The sequence below is a fragment of the Quercus robur genome, chromosome 2, assembly GCF_932294415.1.
Source record: "Quercus robur chromosome 2, dhQueRobu3.1, whole genome shotgun sequence".
NCBI classification, from domain to species: domain Eukaryota; kingdom Viridiplantae; phylum Streptophyta; class Magnoliopsida; order Fagales; family Fagaceae; genus Quercus; species Quercus robur.
The window spans coordinates 50,120,852-50,144,474 of record NC_065535.1 but is presented as its reverse complement, the minus strand read 5'-3'; the positions used below and the strand labels follow the sequence as shown (position 1 = coordinate 50,144,474).

Genomic DNA, 23,623 nt, shown 5'->3' with positions numbered 1-23,623 from the left:
CAGTGAATTTGACTTCACAAGAGAAGGAATGAGTTTGGTAACACCAACTTAATAGGAATTTTTGCGAAATACACAATATAACAACGATCAGAATGAGGATGATTGCAATGCCTACTTAACAAAGCCTGCTTGAAGTGAGGATGATGCACTCACAAAAGATATAAATTTCATTGAACAAGAATTCAAATACATGGGGACTTAGCCCACAATCTTCTACAAGTTTACATTGATAAGTCTACATCTCTACATAGAGGGCTCTTGATAGAGAATCTGAATTTGCCATTGCATCTTGGATGTTGGATGGTCAAGGGCCCTTTCTTGTAGAATGAAGTTTTCTATTTATAGGCAATAGATGATAGTTATTTCTAGCCACACTTAATATAAACAAACTTAATAGCGGGTACCTTATTATTGTCACTTCAAAAAAAAATTCTTCAAAATATATTTAGCCCTTTGATAAAAGAACTTCACTCACCAGATTGTTAAAGTTAAGGGATGAATATCCAAGTGGACAAGTGGCCTCTTTGGCAATTTTTTTCCACTCCATTGCATTTTTCTTCATTTTCTTACCCTTTTCTGTTTCCATTAATTCCCTCACAATCTTCTCTACTTTCTCTCTTTTGACATCATTATCAATTTCCATGCCAATGCCCCATTCATTGCAAGTATACTTGCAATTTGTTTGTTGATCGCCCAAAAATGGCCAACAAAGCATTGGTACTCCTGCATACACACTTTCAATGGTTGAATTCCATCCGCTATGTGTTATGAACCCTCCCACTGCAGGGTGGTTCAACACTTCCTCTTGAGGGCACCAACTAGCTATGAAGCCTCTTTCTTTACTTTCTACCTCAAACTCAGGTGGCAAAATGGTTGATTCTCCATCAACTAAATCAGACCTAATTATCCACAAAAAGGGGTGCTTACTATTTGCTAGTCCACAACCAAACTCAATCAATTGTTTTCGTGTCATTACAGTTATGCTACCAAAATTCACATATATTACTGAGTTGGGTGATTTAGAGTTAAGCCAATCGAGGCACTCAGTTTCTTCTTTCCATAAATTGTACCCAATTGATTTCGAAAGGTCATTGGGTAAGTGATTGATTAGTAGTGGTTGAAGAGGGCCAATGGCATATACATGAGTAAACATGGTTGAAAGAGCATCCAATACCTCTTTTTCTAATGCGTTGAACGTGTGAATAACAATTCCCGAAGCTTTAAGAGCTCTTTCTGGGGCTTCGACCACAAGTTTAAAGACAGCATCATTTGGATCTATGGTTTGAACGAGACTTGGGAGATCCCTTAGACGGATGTTTTTCATACATGGAATCCAGTCTATCACTCTGTCCAAATACCCATTTGTGAGGTAACTCTCATCTGCAAAATCAATGAATGATTTTAGCTTAAAAATTTGTGATTAGTTGTAACAAAATAATGCAAGATTTCAGTAGGGAATTGCGTTTTTTTTTACACCTTTAAGTGGTATGATTCCTTTGTCTTTGAGAGAAGCAATCTGCATATAACCCATTAAGCTACAAGCAGAAATAGTGAAGAACATTACAATAGGAATTCCAAGTTCTTGAGCAGCAGTAATGGTGAATGGCATGAAACCATCTGAGATAATACAAGTCATTGGGGGATTCTTTGAAGTTGCACCATTGAGTTTTTCAAGGAGATCAGAAAATGGAGCCAAGAAGTTTTTCATAATGGAATCACAAAGAAAATGGATATCTTGGGTAGCGTTGAGGTCCGATGGAGGGAGGCCGTCTGGAATGGTTTCAAATCGGAAGTCAGACAAGCCATCTAAGGAGTTGGGACCTCTAGATTGCAAAAAACGTTGGTGGTTGAACTCAGTGTTGACAAAGGTAATGTGAAAACCTTTATGGTGGAGAAGCTTTGAAAGTTTTAGCATTGACTTTATGTGGCTTTGAGCTGGGTATGGAATACAAACTGCATGAGGCTTATCAGTTACTACTGCCTTATTGGAAGAATCCATTTCCTTCTTTCTGTTGTGTGTTTATGAACCCAGATGTGCACTTTCATTGATGCATATAAAAGGTTTCACTTGTCAATCTTGGCTATTTCGTTTGACCAAGATTTTTTTTTTTTTTTTTGACTGTGAAGATAGAAGGCCAAGATTTAACGAGGATAAGAAGCGATTTCTCCACTTGTAGAAGAAAAAAAATCAAAACAAAAACAACAATAAAATACTCTCAGGATATATATATATTTTTTTGAGGAACGAATATTCTCAGGATATGTATCCGTAACACCAGTCATTTTATTTGTCTTGTAATGGATTTTTAGTTTACATTGTTCAATTTGCATTTCCCTAAACAAGTGACATTTGGAGCCGGCTGATATATTCTCTTCATCTCGTACTTAAACGCACTATTTACCATTGGTAATCATGTAAAAGCTCCAAGATTTTATTTTTATTTTTAAGAGGTTAATAAAAAGATGAATTTTAGATAGAAGTTGAATCTTGTGGTCTATGACTATGAGGTTTCTTTATTACAAATTTGTCCATGTTGGGTTAAAATGAATTGACCCCTTAGCAAATTAATTAATTACCTAAGTTCAGGGACGAACGCAGGATTTTAAGTCGGGGGGGGGCCGAGATAAGCAATTTTTTTTTTTTTTTTTCAAATACGCATCCATATAGTATTAATAAGCTATCAACCAAGACAAATACCCAAAAATCATTGTTTCTTAATATATTAAGATACAATCTACTAACAAAAACAAAAAATACGAAACACTATCGTTTCTTTATACAATCATCTATGAAAAGAGAACTCAACGTTCTTTCAAATCTTCAAAATCATCTACTATTGAATCCAAACTAAATGTCGAAGCTATATCCTTTTCAATGTATAACATCAAAGAGTCATTCAAAAAGTCATCTTCCATTTTGTTTCGAAGTTCAGTTTTGACAAGTTTCATAACTGAAAATGCTCGCTCTGTAGTAGCAGTAGAAATTGGAAGAGTAAGCACAAGTCTCACCATTCTATAAACAAGTTTGTAGTGTTCTGAATTTCCAGTTCTCACTAACCATCGAGACAACTTAGATAAACTTTTCAATTTTTTGAACTCTGGATCTTGGACTACATTATGCTCAAAATGATAAAGCTCCTTCTCCAACACTTGTTTGTCATAATCTGTGAAATCTTGTGGATAGAAATTCTTTACCAACAAACAAAGATCACTAATTCTGAAAGATTTTAATGCCTCTCGAGGTTCTAAAGCTGAGCTAAGCCTAAGTAACTCCATTGCATCTTCATTAAACCGATAATTTAGTTCCTGTAGTTGAGAATCTATTGTAGCATAAAAAATATTTACTCGATAATGATGCTCATTTGTAACGTTATCTTGTTGATTACGAGCTCGACCTCGCCTCGCAACATAACGAGCATTCATATCTAGGACATCAATACGATGCTTCTCACAAAATGATATCACAGTGGTGAGTAAGCTATCCCATCCATCATCTCTACATTTTTGGATAAGTGCTTTAGTAGATGAAACTAAATGCATGGCATTTAAAATGTCTTGAGATTAGCTTTGCAAAGCTTGACAAAGTTTATCAGTGATCTCCATAGTTTCCTTCTCAAGATGCAAGATGAAAACAAATTCAAATGAAGTTAAACCTTCATAAGCTGACTCTCCTTCTCCCTAATTTTCTCCATCAATTGCACCATCAATTATATTTTGTAAAACTTCAACAGTTGAACCAAACATCCTTAATAAGCTAGAAACTGATCTAAAATGTGAACTCCAACGTATTTCTCCATGTCGTTGTAAAGTGCCAATTTGATTAAGTCCACTTCTAGTCTCAAGCTCTTCAAGATCAATCAAACGTGCTATTTCATTAGCATTGGCAACTTTCAATTGCTCATTGCGCTTGCATGAAGCATTAACAATTTTGATCAGAAAAAGCAATGTAAGAAAAAAATGACTAATGGGAACAACTTGTTTTGATACTTTTACTAATGCCAATTGTAAGCGATGTGCAAAACAATGGATATAGTAAGCATATGGGCAATCATTCAAAATCAAAGCTTGTAATCCATTCCACATACCTCGCATGTTGCTTGCTCCATCATATCCTTGCCCTCGAATATTTTGTATATCTAAGCAATATTGAGATAACAAAGAATATATCCCCTTCTTTAGAGTCAAAGCTGCAGTGTCAACAACATGAATAAGCCCAAAAAAGCGTTCTTTCACAAAGCCTTCTGCATCAACATATCTAAACACCACAGCCATTTGCTCTTTCATGGACTCATCACGAGTTTCATCAACCATTATGCAAAACTTTGCATCACCAATTTCTTCCCGAATGGCCTTCTTCATTTTGGCTGAGAAAACATGTAGAATTTCCTTTTGAATCCTAGGTGATGTGTAGGTTGCATTTTTTGGAGTTTTTTCTATTATTTCAGCAACCTTCTCATTCCAAAAAGTCACAATACCCAATGATTCATGAAAGTTCCCACGATTTAATGAACTAAAACTTTCATCTCGACCTCTAAAAGCTATAGCTTGAAAGGCAAGATATCGCACAATAAAAATTGTGGCCTTCAGTTGCAACCGATTATTTGCAATTTGTTCAGTAGTGAAATGATCAACTACCCTTTGCAAATGCTGCGATTGGTTCATCAAATCCTTACACATTTGCTCAGCAACTCTATGAGCTGAGTTAGGATCTTTTCCTATATGAACTTGAAAAGAACAATCTTTGCCCCCAACCTTTTTCCAATTTCTAAATCCACCAACAATAAATGTATTTTGTCCTACAACCACATTTGGATTATGAAAGACAAAGCAGGGTAGACAATAAGCTGCATCTGTTGTAGGAGAATATTCAAGTCATTTTGAATTATTTCTATACCAAGAAGCTTGAAAGCTACGATTGTGCTTTCCACTTTTTTGGAATGTCTCTAGAGGAGGTTGGTGCGGACCTTTTTTAATGTAAGCCCGTCGAATTTCATCACGCTGATTAACATGATATTCCCATATTTGTTTGCGTGTTCCGGGATCATAATCCAAAGAATCAAGGTCAATTCTTTGAAATTGTGTTTGAGAGATTGGAACATCCGCATTTTCCGGAATTGGAACATCCACATTTTTCGGAATTGGAATAGCAACATTAGTTGTTGGCAATTCCACGTTGACTTCGGAAGAATTTGAAGTTGAACCTTTTCTTTTGAAAAAATCAAGCATTGTAGTTGATTTTTTCATGATCTACAAATAAAATAAAAATTATATAAGAATTACTGTTATTTTTTTTTTTAAATTTGTGTGATAATTTTTTATATTATATGATTTATTTTTTTTTCTTTTTGTCTTTGGTCTACCTACTGCCTTTAATGTCTTTGTGTTTGGACTGCCTTTATTTATGTCTCTGTGTTGTCTCTTCCTTTATTTATGTCTTTTATGTTTTTTGTATCTTTGTGTTGTCTCTTGTCTTCATCTTCCTAATTCTGACCCACTAACCCAAATACCCAATGAATTCCACTACAGACAGTCAAGCACTACTAACAAAAACCTTTCTTAACTTTACCTTCTTTTTTTTTTTTTCTCCCCTGTCCCTTGTCTATTGCCCAACAGCAACTCCACTTTTCCCTATTCCCTATTATTATGTCCAACTACCAGTCAACAAAGAAAAAACCATATGACTATCACTACAATCTCTACTCTCTCTATCTATCTCTTTTATCTATATAATGCAAGAGTCACAACTCACAAACACAGAGTAAAGCCAAAAAGCCAAAAAAAAAAAAAAAACACAAACAGTTCAGTTCAGTTCAGCCGCAGCACAAGCACCAAATCAGTTCAGTTCTATCAGTAAAAACACAAACAAGAAACACTCAAACACCACAAGCACAGTTTCTTTGATTCTCAGAATCTCAGATCACAACTCACAAGGTTTTGAAATTTGAAGGAAAAGATAAGAGTTAAAGAGTAAATACCTGTGAACTGTGATTCTGTGAAGGCTCAAAGCTGGGCTGGGCAGATCGGGCAACGGCAACCGGCGGCAAGTGGATCTCGTCTCGCGTGGCGGCGTGGGTCTCGCTCTCGTCGGCGTGGGTCTCGCTCGAAGCTGGGTTCGCACTTCGCGCTCTCTCACTCTCGTCTTGCTCTCTGTCTCTCTCCGTCACGGCGTCACGGTGACACCGCTGCCTCTCTGTCTCTCTCCGTCTCGCTCGTAGCTCTCGCCTCTCGGTCTCTCACTTTCCTTTTTTTTTTTTTTTTTTTTTTCCTTTGTTTTTTGCTTTCTCCGTTTCATTTTGGAGTCTTGGACTGCTGAGAGCTGAGATTTTTTTTTTTTTTTTTGGATTGACATGGGTTATGGGCTCTACTCTGAGCTGGCCGGATGATGGGCTGGGGGAAGGGGGGCCGGAGCAAAAATTTCAGGGGGGCCCAAGCCCTTTTTTTTTTTTTTTGGAAAAATTTTACTTGCTAAAAATTTTTTTTTTTGGGCCTAGAGGGGGGCCCGGGCCCCTTTAGCCCTCTACCTGGGTCTGTCCCTACCTAAGTTAATTAATTAATCAAATTATATGCAATAACGTGGTAGTACAAACAAATCACCAAATAACTAAATGCAATGGAAATTTAATTTGACATCGGTGATTTGTTTACGAATGGGGAAATCTACCGAGGCAAAACCCCACCAGGTGAATTTATGGTCACCACTCTCGAGATTCCATTATTATTAATCACAACCGGTTACAAGTAAAAGGAATCCCAATACCAACCTACAATTAAACCCCTACCCCAATATCCTATTGGACTTGTATTGTAGTGGCAATCTCTCCGTTCAATGCACAAATCTCAGGACGTGACTATCTACTGATGCACGGATCCTAGTACGTGATTAACATACCAACTTTAGCAAGATTGTTGGCTACAAAGTTCTTCAATTCATCAATAGTAAAGATCAAGAAGCTCCTTGGTCACAAAACCCTTGGTGTAAAGGCGCAATAGCTTCTATAGAGAATATGATGAACTAGAGCAATTTCTTCCCCCGGTCACAATATGCATGGATTATTCTTTTGCAACACCTTGCATCACCTTGTGACGACTCATAAAATAATCCTTATATATGTCTAGGGTTGTGAGAAATAGGGACAGAGCCAAAACTTGAAGTTAGGGGGGGCAGTTTTATTGTTAGTTGTGTGTGGTGGCTCTAGCTTCCGGCTCAGTTGCTTAATAATTAATGAGTTTTTTATTTTTATTTTATTTTATGTGTGCATCTAGGTATGGACAAAATTATTTTGTTTAAAATTTTTTAAAGGGTCAAGTTGTTTGTTTTAGGTAAAATTGGTTGATTGAGTTTAATTGTTTTTAGCTTTACTATTGGTAATTTTTGTTGTTGAATAATTTTTTTGGGCTTGTTTATTTTCCTTTAGATTTTAGATCTAGCCTTTAAAAGGAGGAAAATGCTAGAATTACAAACTTTTTTTTATAAATTATTAATGTGATGAGTGGTTATTTGTAAGTTAAAATGCGATGTAAGTGATGAGTCTAGATGCAAACTAATAAAAGTTTACTACCACAACAGTTTGTAAAAATGTTATAGAAAATTTTGTGGCTAGAGTAGTATTCCTAAAAGAATCAAAGATAATATTAAGGGAGGCAAAGTGTGATTTTATAGAACAAAATTGCTAAAATTGGTGACTATGTATATATTAATTATAAAAAAAAAAAAGAAAAAGAAAAAGGGGGGGCCATTGCCGCCCCTAGTCTCCCTCCATCCCTGGTGAGAAAAGAAATCCTACACAAATACTCAAGGATATGAGTGTAATCAGATCTGGAAAACTTGATTTCGTAATTATCAACAAATATAGCTTGTGTCGAGCTTATGTCGAGCTTCAGCAGTAATTCTCGATAGAAAGGATTCTGTCGAGCTTTAATGAACAACACTTCCTTCACTTGTTTCTTGGTCAAATTTGCGTGACTTCAATACTAAACTTGAACACTTGTTTCTTGAAGTACTAAACTCATCCTAGATCTACCCAATTACAAGTAAAGTGCGTTTTGTCAAAAGATTAGCCAATTACATAATTATGTCCCTAACAGTCCATAGTACTAGTAAGAAAATAAAAAATAAATTATTAGTTCATTTAGCGTATTGTTTCATAATACAAACATACTAATTATTGTTACTAAAATCACCTAGATAGCTATGTCAACCTTACCTAAATTTAAAATTTTAAAAGAAAAAAGAAAAAAAAGAAAGGGCAAAACTTACAGTACCTTATGTCCAGTACCTTAAATTCCCGTTTAATATTAAGACATGTAGCTACTTAACTAGAGACACTAAACAGTGTTGAAATTTTGCATGGACTGAGAAAACCCAACCCAACAACTCTTTCTCTTTCACTTCGATTGAACTCAAGAAACAAAACTCTCTCAATCCATTCCTCTCTTTGCTAGAAATCAAGCACCCATTCCCTCTTGAACAGCCGTGTGTGCCTTTGACTGTAACAAACTGTGGAACTCATCGTATCCACCAGCAGTAGCAGAATTTTCATACACCCAATTTCTTGGCTTATGAAAATCTATCTTTGGAAAGAGATTAAGTGGCCATTAGTCTTGAAAATATACCTTTAGAAAGAGATTTGATGGCTCATTCTTCCAATTGATAACACATTGACCAAAAATTGTGACCATAGTTTGGAACGTGTCAACAAAAACCATGGACAGCAAATCTTGGGACAAAATTGGCCAATGCCCTTTTCGCTCAAATTATATAGCCTTATGCCCCCCTTCCTAAACTAATTAGGAAAATGCCCCTCTTTTGTAACTCGATTTTCTCAAAATCGAGTTAAAAAAAAAAAAATTTGGAGCCTTATAGTGGCGTTTTAATGAGCCTATAGTGACGTTTTAAGGACCTATAGTGGCGTTTTGGAACTTGATCTCCATGAAATTGAGTTATAGGCAATTTTTTTACCTATAACTCGAGTTCATGGAGGCGGAGTTCCAAAACACCACTATAGGTCCTTAAAACGTCAATATAGGCTCTTTAAAAAGTCACTATAGGCTCCTTAAAAACACCACTATAGGGCTTAACTCGATTTTGAGTAAATCGAGTTTTAAAAGAGGGACATTTCCCTAATTAGTTTGGGAAGGGGGGCATAAGGCTATATAATTTGGGTGAAAAGGGCATTGGCCAATTTTGTCCGCAAATCTTGATACACTCTCTCCTCCAACTCATTGAAGTTGCAAGAAAAAAAAAACAAAGACCCTAAATTGGATAAATTACTGAAGTGGGTTTGCATAACCTCCATTTACCACCGTGAATTTGTCTAGCGCAACACTAATTCTTGACTACTCTCATCTAACCTAAAAAAATTAATCTTCAAACCCAAAACTTGTGTTTTTGCATAACCTCCTAAAACTTGTGTATAATGGAGAAAATCCATTCTCTGTATTCTAAGCCCAACACTAGTTCTATCAAGGCAAGTCTATCAAAATTGTTTGATTTCTCTTTAAAAGGGTATGGGTGCTTGATTTCTAGCAAAGATAGAAGAGGGAGTTGAGAGAGTTTCACTTCTTGAGTCCAATGAAAGTGAAACAGAAAACGCTACTATCTTCGTCGCAATGTTTGAAAGAGGATGAGTGTGTATTTAAGATTTGCCCAAAAAGAAAGAGTTGCAGAAAGTGAAAATTCATAACATACTTCAGCTACAGTTGGAGAGTGAAATTGCGATTTACAATACAAGAAACTACTAGTGGAGATAGAAATATAGAAAGAAAGAAAGTGGTTCACAAAGGAGAAACGCAAAATCTCAAATAGCAATTAACAAATTGACAACATCAATGAAAGTGAAAGCACCCTATATTGTGAGCAAAGCATTCACTCAAAACCACTAGATCAAACACTTGGGGGCCAACTTTGCTCAATAAAGTCCAAGCCGTACATCATCAGTTGACACTTGATAGTTCAAACTTCAAGATGATGTACCGCATTGGTAAGACACTCCTTAAATCCGTAGCCAGGGAGTATCCTTTCTTTTTTATAATCTAGGTACGGCCCGGACACGGTCAGGACACGGTCACGACACGCTAGTACGTCCCAGACACAGATTTCGGCCCGAAAAATCATATTGACCGAAGCAAAAAAAAAAAAAAAAAAAAAAAAAAAAAAACCTCAACTTTCAGATCTAAAAATTTGAGTTGCCTCTTCTCTCAGGAACCTACTAGCTCAAGGTCATTGATGTTGTCGTCGTTGTCAGCATCTTGCCACTGTCTCCACCATGGAGTTGCCACGTTGTTGCTAACTTGCTGTAACGTCTACTACGCCGATCTCCTCCCCCGTTCTTCTTCTTGCTTCACCCAGCGTTGTTTGAATTTTTTTTTGCATTTAACATTATTTTTGAAATATTTTAATTAGTTGTCATGTTTGCAAAACTATATAGTAAACTAGCTTCTAGAGACTCTAAAACTCGAGTTCAGAGGTTGAACTCGAGTTTCTAAGACTCGAATTGCATGTGATGGCAGTCTGATGTGGAAAAAAATCCACATGAAAATCGGGTATTTAAAACTCGAGTTCCCATTCTCCAAATTCCACGAACAAGTCTATTTCTTCTTCTTCCTCTGTTCTCTTCTTCTTCTTTCCAAATCTGATTCTTCTTCTTCTGGCTCGATTTGGTCCTCTGTTCTTCTTCCTCTCCTCCTCTTCTTCTTCCTCTTCTTCCTTCTTGATGTGCTCCTCTGTTCTCTATTCTCTGTTCTCTGTTTCTCTGTTCTAGATCTGATTTGATCTGTTTCACTATAGGAATCAAGTCCTATGGACTCGGATTTACTTTTTACAAACTCGAGTCTATAAGACTCGAGATCTATGTGGCAAAAAAACCCTAGATCAGCAAGTAGAACTCAAGTCTTTGAGACTCGATATTTAGATGGAAATCGAGCCTTTAAAACTCAAGATGCTAGTTTGCAGTATTGTTTCTAACGTATGTAAACTTATTATATTCTTTCCCTCACTAATGCTATCTTGAAAATTACCTCAGCGTTGTTTCCTCCTTTTTAGTTTCTTCCGTTGGTTATTCATTTTGGTCTTAATCTTTTGTGTGTTGCTTTTTAATTTTCACGTGACCCACGTGTTTTCTATTCAATTTAATTTCTTTTTTTCTTTTTCTTGTTTACGTAGTAAAGGTGGGTAGAGGAAAAATGGGGGTTAGCTAAGCTACACCTGTTCCCGTATAGGGCACTTAGGTTAAGACCCACAAGCCAACCCTTATGGATGCCCACCAATGAAGAACTGCTGGTAGCGGGACTCGACCCTAGGTAGATTAGACGAAGTGCCCGAACCTTACCAATTGAACCATCCCCCATTGGCATTCAATTTCAACTTTTATGCTTTGAAGGATGTCACGTGAATAGCTATGAGTCTATGACTCTTTAATAAAACCATTTTGTATATTATTATTTTTTTTAAACTTTAAACTAAAAATATGTCTATTATGTATTATATTACTTTTAATGCCTATGACTCTTCTTTGGTTTTATTGTTCTTCTCTGCTGTTCTTATTTAATTTAAATTCTAAAATGAATATAAATTGTCAAAAATATATAAAATTAATCAATTAATTATTAGCCATATCCCAGACGTGTCGTACTCTTTTTTTTTTTAAATTGCCGTACTCTCGTACCTGTGTCAATATTTGTGCAACTTAGATCAATTCATAGTCACACAAAACCAATCTAATCTCTTATCTTCCATTGTTGCTTTAAGTATTTGTTTGTGGTAGTATTTCCAAGGAAAAAAAAAAAAAAAAACCCATTTGAGTAAAGAGAGAGATTATACCAAAATCAGCGTCACCAGTAGATCAATCGTCGTTGGTCTTCACCATTGGGCACCATGCTTGATCATCTGGCGTCACCACCATTATTTTTATTATTTTTTACCTAAGAAATCACAGGCTAGGGATTTTTTTTTTTTTTTACCAAACATGTGAGCTTACTCACTAAGTAGGTTTTTATTTATTTTTTATTTAGGTAATACTGACATGGCAGTGTGGTAGTCTTACGTGGCATTAAACCAATAGTTTATTTTGATGGTTAGCCAACATTTTTTATCAATTATTTATCTGTAGGGACCATTTTGATATAGTACCAAAAGGTTAGGTACCAAATTAACACATTTGAAATGTCAGAAATCAAATTGATATACAACATAAAAATTAGAGACTAAATATATAATTTACCCTTTTATTTTTCATAAAAAGATAGTACTAAGAGAGATCTTGTGGTTGTGAGTTCTATTTAGCGGTGCTTGTAACTTTGCAGTTGCAACAAATATCATCTGTTTCTCTCTCTTTTTCAATTTTTCTCTTTTCTATTATTATTTCAAAGTCTCTTATTTTATTACTTTAATATTAGCAATCCCAACTTTGACTTTTATCTCTCATCAGTTCCTTTTTGCTTTTTCATTTTGTTTGTAGAATGAAATTGTAAAATTTCATATACTTGCATGTTTTTTATTTATTTATTTATTTATTTATCTTCTCTTTGTAACCAAATTGATATACAGCGTAAAAATTAGAGACTAAATATATAATTTACCCTTTTATTTTTCATAAAAAGATAGTACTAAGAGAGATCTTGTGGTTATGAGTTCTAATTAGCGGTGCTTGTAACTTTGCAGTTGCAACAAATATCATCTGTTTCTCTCTCTTTCTCAATTTTTCTCTTTTCTATTATTATTTCAAACTTTCTCTTATTTTATTACTTTAATATCAGCAATCCTAGCTTTGACTTTTATCTCTCATCAGTTCCTTTTTGCTTTTTCATTTTGTTTGTAGAATGAAATTGTAAAATTTCATATACTTGCGTGTTTTTTTTTTTTTTTTAATCTTCTTTTTGTAACTTCAATATATTGAAATTATCTTTTTATTAGATTTTGTATAATTTAAGTTCCCTAATGGCTAACCTAAAAGGGAAAAGAAAAATTCTTACTGACCTGTTTGGATTGAGTCGTACTGCTTCTTCAAGAAATAGGCCGCTTGGCTTATGAACGAAAGAGTTCTTTTTGCTTTAGTTTAATTTAGGACAAGTGATAACGCATATATATATATATATATATATATATATATTTATATATATATATATATATGCAAAACTGAGAGAAAATCTAATTAAATTCTAATTTTTCGCCATGTGTCTCATCTTATTTTTAAATTTGTGTGTCAAGTGAATTATTAGGTGCAAAAATCAAAGTGTCTAAATTCAATTAGATTTTATATTGAATTTTAATTGGAGTTCAAATTTGTGCCATGTGTCTCATCTAATTTTTTTAATTTTTGTGGCAAAATTTGTGTGTTAAGTGAATTATTAGGTGCAAAAATCAAATAGTTTAAATTCAATTAGATTCTAAATTGAATTTTAATTGGAGTTTAATTTTGCGCATCTAAATTTTTAATTTTTGTGGCAAGTGAATTATTGAGTGCAAAACCCGAAGAGACTAGATCCAATTAGATTCTAAATTATAAATATATATATATATATATATATATAATTTTGGTTGTTTTTAAATGTACTCGTTTATATGCACAAGGTTACACACTGGAACAATAATAAATAAAAGGGTAAAACTTAGATACAGTATCTTATATACAGTTCCTTAGGTACCCCTTCTAAATTACTGCCACCTGTCTAGTTTAATAACTTAGCTAACGTCTGTTAACACTGTCTCATTCTTTTTCTTTCTTTCTTTTCTTTTCTTGGCCCGCTAGCAAACTATGGGAGGGAGGAATCTGAACACAATGTAAAGCCTAAAGGCCCAGTCCAAGGATGGGAAAAAGCCCATCCATACACCAATCCAGACCTAACATGTGGACTAAGCCTGAGGAGGGAAGGCATGAAGACCACGCTGATTCAGACTTAACATGTGAACAGAAGTCTAAGGATGAGAAACAGACGAACCCTCCGTCCGTGGAACGAATGCACCTCAGGAATGCCTCAGTTGGCCACCTGCACCAAAAAGTAGGGCACTTTAGAAGACTTAAGAGATGTGCATGTGAAGAAGAGAGGAAATATCTGGGGAAGGTAGCCATCACCTTTGCATTCAATACACTGCACCAACTGAGCTGGCCACATTTATGAGGAAAAAACACCTGAACAATAGTTTTACAGCTCACAACACTCTATACCACCTCCAGAAGGGTTATGATGGGATAAGCATCCCAACTACAACCCTGAGGCATACAGGTGGAGGGCTCAGATGTATTATGGGAGACTATATAAAGGAAAGGAACCCCTCTAGGAAAGGGGTGGAGAAACAGAAGTAAAACTAGAGATAGGAGTGTATCAACTTGTGTGAAGAAGATAGCAAACAATATATGAACAATCCTTCCTCGAACAAGCCCGAGGAAGAGTATACTTGACTTGTGCTACATTTCATCATATTGTAAGTCATTACTTTGTTAATTTCACGCTTGGATCTTACATAGCATTATAGTTGACTTAGAAAGCTTGCTCTCTTACAAATTAATTGTGTTGGGCCAAAAATATTGAGTTCCACTATTCTAAGTGGGCTTGAGCCATTTTTTGAGCTCTTACACAAACCTATTTAGAATCTTAGATCTCTTACCCTCCTCACACCAGATGGCTATTATTGTGAGATTTTATAATCTAAAATAGCAAAGAAGAACCCAATGCGTACAAAAATCAAATTTTCCATCTCAATAATGCTATGTTCCAAATGACAGCAAAGCAAAAGATGGTCAATCTATGGGAATTTCTGACAAGACGATGACCAGGTGCACATGCACTCAAAAGATGCACCACCTAATTTCATTTTTCTAGATGGAGTAAGTGAGTCCGTAGATTGATTGGTAGGGAAAAAAAAATGATTTTTGCCTTTGAATTTCTTTCAAAGCCAAATCTTGACATCAATACTCCAAATTGGGCTTCCGGCATGGAGTTTGGCATCGAAGTGGTCGTTGGGTTTGGGTAGGAGTATGGGTATGCGGTGGTTTTGTTTGGGTATGTATGGGTCGGCTTTCGGCCCAGTATTTTTTTACGTTTAATTTTGGAATTTAAAATTTTCTATATGGCTACTGATAAATATTCAAGCATCAAACAAAAAGGGGGAATGAAGAAATTTGGTTACCGTTGATTGTGTGAGAAATTTGAAGCTCTTAGATTTTCTCTCAGGCTAGGGAAAAATAGAAGAAGAAACAAAGGAGAGACAGTGTTAACGGTGGTTAGTGGAGTTATTAAAAACTAGACATGTGGCAATAATTTAGAAGGGGTACTCAAGGAACTGAATATAAGATATTGTTTTGGTTGTTAATGGTTTGATTTTGGGTTGGGGTTTGCAATGGTGGTGGGTGGGTTTGTTTTGGTTTATGGTGGTGGATGGTGGGTGGTGGGTTGGGTTTTCTAATGGTGGTTGGTGGATTGGGTTTTTGATGGTGGTGGTGGTGGATTGGATTTTTTGATGGGGTGGTGGTGGTGGCTTGGGTGGTTGATTGGGTTTCTGATGGGGTAGTCGTGGTGGATTAGGTTTTATGATGGTGGTGGTGGTGGCTTGGGTGGTGGATTGGGTTTTATGATGGTGGTGGTGGTGGCTTGGGTGATGGTTTGGGTTTTCTAATGGGGTGGTGGTGGTGGCTTGGGCGGTAGATTGGGTTTTCTGCTGGGGTAGTGGTGGTAGCTTAGGTGATGGTTTGCGTTTTCCGATGGTGGGTGGTGGTTTGCGATTTTGCAATGGATTGTTTTTGTTTGGGAGAAGAGAGAACACAAAAAGAGAGAGGAAGAAATGAATAAGAATAAAAAAGAAGTAAAAATTAATAAAGAAATAATATTTTAATGAAGTGGTAAAAAAATTAAACCTTTGTCGTGAGGTGTATTATAAAATGTGGTGTTAAAATAGATAAAGTAGTGTTTTGAGTTGTTAAAAACTATAATATTTAGCAACTTCACTGTGAATGTTCTAAGAGCTCATAACTTTTCGTTAATTATGCATTAATTAACAAGTGGTGTAATTAGCTGTTTCACTAGTCAGACTACAATTAAAGATTAAAAAAAAAAGCCATTGGCATTGCTTATTATCCTAGCACTAAATTGCCAACTCGACAGTAATGTTGGAACTTGGAATATGAGTAGTGGACACTTTTTGCCTGCTACTTATTATATATAAACTAATAAGAGTTCATAACTTTTCGTTTATTAGGCATAAATTACCAAGTAGTGTAATTAGATGTTTCACTAGTTAGACCACAATTAAATATTTAAAAAAAAAAAAAACCATAGGCATTGTCGATTATTCTAGCACTAAGGGTCTGTTTGGAATCTATTTATTTTGTTGAAATTGAAAATTTTTTGTTGAAAGTATTTTAGATAAAGGTAAAAGTTAGCTGAAATAATACAGTAAGACCCATAAATAGTAGCAAAAATAAGCTGAATATAAGTTGGCAAAAATAACCTTTGCAAAATGGACACTAAGGGTACGTTTGGTACACTGAATGAAGATTACGACAGAAATTGTAATCTTTATTACTAGTAATAAAGTGTGTTGTAATGTAATAATTAAACCTATTCATTAGTTTGGTTGTGAGTTATAACATTAGAATGAAATTTAACATTTATTTTAGAAAATATCTTACTCATATAATTATATCTCCTTAAAAATTGTTATTTTTAAATTTAAAAGAGATATGTGTTATTTCTTATGATTTTTTTTTTGTTTTTTATAATTGTTAAATGTATATGAAAAGTTTGCTAATTTGGAAATATATTAATTTTTGAAATTATTGTACTTACTAAGAAATAGCTAATACAACATTTTAAAGAGGAATAATTATTTCTCATTTTAAAAAATAGTTATTCATAAGGAATGACTACTCCTTGTAATAAAAATATAACCAAATTAAAAAATAACTAAACCATATGAATAACTATTACATTACAGCGCCTATTACAGTCTACCAAACATGCCCTAAGCGTGCGTTTGTAAATCAATTATTCATCGTTTGTGTTTTTGGCTGGCTCCCACAGCACTGTTCACGACCCAACCAAAAACGCGCATACCCATGTATTTTTGGGCCCCACAGTTCTATTTACATCTTTAAAAATTATTTTGGTCCAGTGTTTTCAGTAATAAATTATTAGTTTTTAGCAAATAAGCGGTATTCAAATAGACCCTAACTAAACACAAAAACTGAGGTACGTGTGGGAAAACAGAAGATTTTGGGGGCATATTTGCAAAAATCCCCAAATCTTACTCTTCTTCAGTTCTTCCACAAACAAACAAACAAACTAGGGTTTTAGGGTTTTATTACACTCTTCAAAACAGGCTTCAATGGCGGAATCGATTTGCAGAGCACTCCGAGACGGTGCGTTGCAAGGAGAACTCGCACCGGCTCTAACCATCAAGGACTCCATTGCCTCACCTTTCGGTTTCCACGTCTTCACTCACCTCCTCACCCAGCTTTCCACCAACATTTTGGCGGCAAAATCCCAATCACGGTCAGTTGCTGCGTGTTTCAAATTTCATAAACGCCGTCGTATTTCTCTCTCTCTTTTTGAAAAAAAAATAAAATCGGTTTCAATGTGATCGCAGTGGTCTCGTGGTTTATATAATTTTGTTGTTATTATGAATGTGTGGGAACTCGAACATTGTTATACGGATCCTCTTGGTTGGAAGGATGCCCTTTTGGCGTCTGGAAATGGTGGGAGTCTCTCTAACGAAGCTTTGACTGGAGCTAGTTTGTGTAGGAATGTGAAGGATATGGACAAGTTGTACTCTTCAATTATCGAGCTGGGGAAAGGTATTGGTCGAATGCGTATTTCTTTTCACTGTTTCGTTGTTGAGCTGTAAGTAGAAATTGTACCTACTAGGAAGTTTGGAATGTAGAGTGTATTTTGTTGGCCCGTTGGCTAAATGGTGAAGGGGTGGGGGTAGTGGGTCTTAGTTTTGAACATTAGTCATTAAAAGGAAAAGGGTGTTTTTTATTCTTTAGGTTGTTACTTGTTAGTGATTTTGTTTTGTAACATTGATTTGTGGGTGGTGGTTTGTGGTTGCAGGAATAGTTGGACAAGGCAAAGTTCGTTTTTGTGGTTGCAGGAATAGTTGGTGCATGGAAACTTCCTCAAGTGTCATTGATGTGCCATCAAACATCACGAGGAACAGGTTTTGCTAAAGAAAGTAAAGGCACATTAGGAGCTTTGGATTCTAAGATGAATCCATTTGAGGAGTCCTGTCCTTTTCTGAGTTGGTGCGTGGAAACTTCCTCTGAAGTTCCAAAGATGTGCATCATGAGGAAAAGGCTTTTCCAAATAATCTGTAGCCGTATAGGAGCTTTTATGTCTTGTGTTTATGCAAAAACTAGTTCGAATTGTGCTCTTCCTTTATTGGATTTATGCTAAACCGGCCATCATGTGCGCTTACAGTATTTTGTCTAGTTCAGCTGATAAAAATTACATTGGTGTCTCATTTTAGACAACCCCCCGCCGCCGCCGGGGGGGGGGGGGGGGGGGGTGGTGGAATGCATGGATGGCTTGTGGAATCCCTAAAAATCTCTTTGTTAATATACATAAGTTCTCCTCCTCAAGTTTATTGTTCATTATCTTAATGGAAAATGGAAGTGCAGTAAAAGGAATTCTAGGACATAAAAGCAAATTTTGTATTCTGTTTTAGTGTAAAATGGAGGTTCATAATTATGCTGTCTTAGTATTTGAAACATTTGGACAATAATGTATATACCGAATGTAACCCGGATAATCCACTTTCAGTTTAGGAAATATGGAAAATACACAATATTTGAGTGAAATTTTATATAATATACAATTCTCTAAGAAATTTTTGTCTGAATATCTTTTGTCATGCAATGTCTCCAAATTCAAATTCTATGTAATTTTATGTAGTCATTTATAAGGTATGCTTAATGCTTTTTAATACAAAATTATTAGGTTGGAGTGCAATCATTTAACTCCATAACCATCTTCACATTATATTTACTTTCAGCCTTTTTATTGAACAAGTTTAGAATAATTGAACTTATAAAAGTCCCCCAAGTTGGCATTTTTGCTAAAATTTCTTAAAAAATAAATTCAAAAAGAAAAATTACTCATTGACTCTTTGAGGTTTGTATTCAATTCATACAAGTGCCCATATTATTTTATATTCATCCTTGGAAAAGGAGGGGTATTTCAGTTTTAGTTTTGTCATTGTTGCATAAATTTGGGAATTTAAAACAGGGACAAGGTACAGTCTTTCTTGTCCTAATTATATGGGCGGGGCTTATATTTAATATATATATATATATATATATAAAGACAAAATGTATAAGTTTCACATGATTAGAGCATGTGAATCTCTTTTTCTGCTATTGGAGATATTATGTGAAATGAACCTACAACTGAATCTCATGAATTCAAATTAAAGTAAAGAGGGGAAAGTAATAAAGTAAAAGGCATTATATTTGGTGCAATAATAAGAAAGATCAAAATAAAAATATTTATGGTTCTTTAGAATTATAGGATTAATCTTAATATAATATTGTTATATAGTAAATCAGTTTACTTAATTGTTTTATTTTGCTTAAAAAATTTTGTGGGGAAGAATATTTTCAATGTAAATTCATTTGTGCTATAATGTCACCGTAAATTTTGGGAATTATTTTTGTGGTTTATTTGCTCGTCTATGCCAGTAACATTTAAGATTTTTCTATCAAACTTCTGGTAATATTTTTGCTCTGCGTATGTGAGTGTGTTTGTGATGAATTCTTCTCAAATCTTACCAGGTTAATGAAATCTTAAGACATGCATCTATATCATCAGTTGCAGGCCTTTTAAGTAACCTTCGAAGCAATGGTATACACATGTTCTATTCCCTCTTGATTGATTACGATTTTCAGTTCTCATAAAAATCTAGCGATCTGTTGCAGCTGTAATTTTGTTGCATCACTGGCATTTTTTTTCTGTTCTATTATTCTCTGTTACAAAATCAAAGGAAAAAAGAAGTCTTTTTTGATGCACTTCAGCTTTTAGATGCATGTAGTTTCACTATTGTACTATGGTTTCAGGGGAATTCTAGCCTTTTGCCCTTAATTTTTTAAAAATTTAGCAATATGCCCCTATTTCGAAACTATATAGGGATATGTCCCTATTTCGATACTCGATTACCTTAAAATCGAGTTTCAATGAAATACTCAATTCGTAGAAAATCGAGTTATGCCTGATCAAACTAAAAAAAGGAAAAAAATTGCATGGAACTCGAGTTCCAAAACGCCGCTATAGGGCTTAAAAACGCAACTATAGGGCTCCCACAACCTGGTATGGGATGATCACACTTATAAAAAAAAAATTTGCAGGAAAACGCCACTATAGGGCTTTAAAACGTCGCTATAGGGCTTAAAAACGCCACTATAGCGCTCCCTGAATATGAGGCAATCACGCTTATAAAAAAATTTGTAGGTAAATGCCGCTATGGGGCTTTAAAACGTCACTATAGGGCTTAAAAACGCCACTATAGGGCTCCCTGAATTTGGGTCGATCACACTTATAAAATTTTTTTTGCATGGAATTCGATTTCCTGAAACTCGAGTTCCATGCAAATTATTTTATTTTATTTTTTTATTTTTAAGTTTGATCAGGCATAACTCGATTTTCTACGAATCGAGTATTTAATTGAAACTCGATTTTAAGGTAATCGAGTATCGAAACAGGGGCACGCCCCTCTATAGTTTGCAAACAGGGGCATATTGCCAATTTTTAAAAAAATTAAGGGTAAAATGCCAGAATCTCCATGGTTTCAGATAGAGTTTCGAGCAACTTTTGGTTGTCACATTCAGACCTTCATGAAGACAGGGTTACTGCCGTTCTTGAGTATATGTCCTCGATGGTGGCCAGTATAGAACCGCTAAATCAATCTGCAAATGGGCATAGATGTAATTGGGAGAGCCTCCCTTTACTTGAACATAATTATTGGAAAGGGAAGTTTCATGTCCAGTTTAAGCGCAGAAATGGACATGTTCGAGTGATGGTGATCTCTCCTGCTTTCTCTCTCTTTGGAAGTTTTTATACTTACAAAGTGGTGAGCTGACTGTGTCTTAACGTAAAAACTTCATATCCAGTCTGAAGAATTTCATGTTGAGCAATCAGCCATCAACTTTAGATCCATTTCATCCTAAGATGAAATAGTCAATCGAAGCCTTTTGCCAAAGGTCAGTTGAGTAGCTTGAACTTGTTGAGAGTTTTATTTGACATCTCTCTCTGTCTGCCTCTCTCTCTCTCTCTCGGACGCACACACAAAGAACCCAACCTAAGTTTTAATTGATGCTTCATTCATAAATGGGAAATGACTTTGTCCTCCATTCTTGTTTGGGAAATCATGTTTTCCTTGAAAATTCTCAGTTTCACTGTTTGCGTATAATTTGTAAGATTTTGTTATTATCAGTTTTTATATGTAATAATTTTTTATTGGAATAGAGGGGAAACTTGACTTACACAGTATGTGCACATAAAGTAAGTTGTCATAATCATCATCATCTTAGAAATGTGTGACCATCATGACAATTAATTTTTTTCCTATCGCTCCTTTGACCCCTCTCTTTAGCATGATCACAACCCAATCTCTCAGCATATTCTTCACAATCTTCTCAGGAAAAATGACAGAAATAGAAAAATCAGTAAAGGTTTAGCACCATGCATATTGAAATGTGATCATAATATTGATAATGAATTTTTGACATTAGGTCAATTTGTTTCCTGCTGAGTCTTGACTGGTTTAAGAATCACTGACCAAGTACGAGTCCACATGGTGAGCTGGTGCATGATTTTTCATCTTTTCCACCATCTCCAACACCTATGGCCAGTCCGCTACCCAACTAGGTAACCACCAATGAGGAACCCAAAACTAAACACATTGCTCTTATCGATTTACTAACAGGCAAACATTTATCCTCTCTCTGTTGATTTTTACTTTTGTAACTTCCACTCTCTTGGGTTGAGCCTCCCAAATTTTTCTTAGTTCATTATTATGCAGAGTTCTGAAAGATAAAGATTAGCAAAACATTATATTCGCTCCCAAAGAAAAACATACCTAAATAATTATATTTCTCTGGACCTATCAATACTTGTGCAAGATTCCTCATTGTCATTGCCTGCAATGGTTTGGGGAGGGGTTTTGATGGTGGGTTGAGATCTGGTGGATTCAAACAGTTCACCACATTCACAAATCTGATATCAAACAGTCCATAGAACCACTCAAGTTTCACATTTCTTAAATTTTCACAAACTAGTGTTTTATGCATTGTTATAAAAACCATATCGGAGGTTGACTTGGCTGTAGAATTGGTTCACTGGTTCATTTGTTCAACCAGTGGTTCATTGGTTGAATTGTAGGTTTATTAATTAATTAAATAATATGTTTTATAATTATAAAAAGCAATTAAAATAAAATAAAAATACTCCATTTAGGTAAATAAATAAATTATAACAATAAAAAATTACATCATATGACATAAAGTTAGAGAAAAAAAAAAACATCATTCACATAAATCATCCAATAACCAAGTTATATAGTTCAAAAGTCTTGAAACAACATATCTCATAGAATTTCAAAATAAAGTTTTAGCTTAATCATGAGACCCTAGAGATTACACATTTGTGAGATGTTGGAGTAGGCCATAGGATTGCTTTCTAACTTTTTAGTCTGATGAAAGCAATTAAAATAAAATAAAAATACTCCATTTAGGTAAATAAATAAATTATAACAATAAAAAATTACATCTTATGACATAAAGTTAGAGAAAAAAAAAAACATCATCCACATAAATCATCCAATAACCAAGTTATATAGTTCAAAAGTCTTGAGACAACATATCTCATAGAATTTCAAAATAAAGTTTTAGCTTAATCATTAGACCCTAGAGATTACACATTTATGAGATGTTGGAGTAGGCTATAGGATTGCTTTCTAACTTTTTAGTCTGTTGAATTTTGACTCTTTTAGTGTAGAAGTTCTTTCATTTTTGTCTTCCTTTTCTCTCTCTCTCTCTCTCCTCTCTCCCCCCCCCCCCCCCCCCCCCTAAGTTCATCATTTTATCACTTGCATCTATAATTTTATCACCGTCTCTTTATCTCTTTTGGTCTCATCGCTATCTCTTAATGTCTTTAATTTCAACCCTCATCTCATGGCACAACTCTTCCTTTATCTCTTTAGTCTTTTAGCCTTTAATCTTTATCACTTTATATCTTTATTAGATTATCTTTTAAATCTTCAATAGTTTAGTAAATACAGAAGGTATTTTTTTGGTTTTATCTGCGGCTTAAAAAGAATAACCCTTGCAATCTGTCGGTTTACCCGGTTTGATAATGGGTCAATCCATTGGTTTACCTGGTTTGATAATGGGTCATTGCATATTTGGTATTTTAAACCAAAACATTCCGGATAATGCTTTGGTTCACAGTTTTTACGGTTTAACCAGTGGTTTGGTATGATTTTCATTACTATGGTTTCATGAGAGTCTACCTCTTTCAACAGGTGCAATTCAATTTACAGCTGTCAGAGAAGGAGCAAATTGATTGGGCTAAGGTTGTACTTCCTTTTGAACACCAGGGTACGGAATCAGGGATGCTTGTGTGTGTGTATTTTCTTTTTTCG

General features: G+C 35.0%; 3 protein-coding genes across 21 annotated transcripts in view; 2 read left to right on the top strand and 1 right to left on the bottom strand.

Annotated features, from left to right (window-relative positions):
- The window catches only part of LOC126713881 (elongator complex protein 5), a 33,766-nt gene that overhangs the window by 9,092 nt on the left and 1,051 nt on the right, over positions 1-23,623 (top strand). For 3 of the 10 annotated variants that reach the window (XR_007651472.1, XR_007651473.1, XM_050413818.1), the window contains exon 8: positions 23,504-23,599. The exons of 4 other annotated variants lie outside the window; for them this stretch is intronic. Coding sequence is in view for 4 of the 6 variants with exons in the window: in XM_050413818.1 (XP_050269775.1) it covers positions 23,504-23,599 (96 nt within the window). In the remaining 2 variants the exon portion in view is untranslated. Of the gene's footprint in view, positions 1-23,503; positions 23,604-23,623 lie in introns of all 10 variants that reach the window. 3 more of the 10 variants (XM_050413813.1, XM_050413819.1, XM_050413820.1) reach the window with 3 other exon arrangements.
- The window catches only part of LOC126713880 (7-deoxyloganetin glucosyltransferase-like), a 47,707-nt gene continuing 24,213 nt past the window's right edge, over positions 130-23,623 (bottom strand). The window contains exons 2-3 of one of the 2 annotated variants that reach the window (XM_050413806.1): positions 1,477-1,881; positions 130-1,380 (exon numbers count right to left, since the gene is read on the bottom strand). In XM_050413806.1, coding sequence (XP_050269763.1) covers positions 446-1,380; positions 1,477-1,881 — 1,340 coding nt within the window. In that variant the 3' untranslated portion in view covers positions 130-445. The remainder of the gene's footprint in view (positions 1,381-1,476; positions 1,882-23,623) is intronic. The other variant, XM_050413807.1, reaches the window with a different exon arrangement.
- On the top strand, positions 17,187-20,893 carry LOC126713882 (elongator complex protein 5-like). 9 transcript variants are annotated; one of them, XR_007651478.1, is made up of 4 exons: positions 17,187-17,484; positions 17,725-17,786; positions 19,761-19,830; positions 20,043-20,768. XR_007651478.1 is itself a non-coding variant. In XM_050413821.1 (3 exons), the coding sequence occupies exons 1-3, from the start codon at positions 17,318-17,320 to the stop codon at positions 18,156-18,158; spliced, it is 345 nt and encodes a 114-aa protein (XP_050269778.1). In that variant the 5' UTR covers positions 17,189-17,317; the 3' UTR covers positions 18,159-18,473. The 9 variants fall into 9 exon arrangements, 2 of the variants coding, with proteins under 2 accessions (XP_050269778.1, XP_050269779.1); XR_007651477.1 differs by having other exon boundaries at positions 17,191-17,484; positions 17,734-17,786; XR_007651476.1 differs by lacking the exon at positions 20,043-20,768 and adding an exon at positions 20,827-20,845 and having other exon boundaries at positions 17,209-17,484; positions 17,579-17,786.

Bases quoted from the DNA above. Each gene is read 5' to 3' on its own strand.
- LOC126713882 (XM_050413821.1), top strand. From the start codon at position 17,318: ATGGCGGAATCGATTTGCAGAGCACTCCGAGACGGTGCGTTGCAAGGA. The intron at 17,485-17,724 runs GTCAGTTGCTGC...GACTGGAGCTAG, and splicing joins GCGGCAAAATCCCAATCACG to TTTGTGTAGGAATGTGAAGG. The intron at 17,787-18,042 runs GTATTGGTCGAA...TTGTGGTTGCAG, and splicing joins AATTATCGAGCTGGGGAAAG to GAATAGTTGGACAAGGCAAA.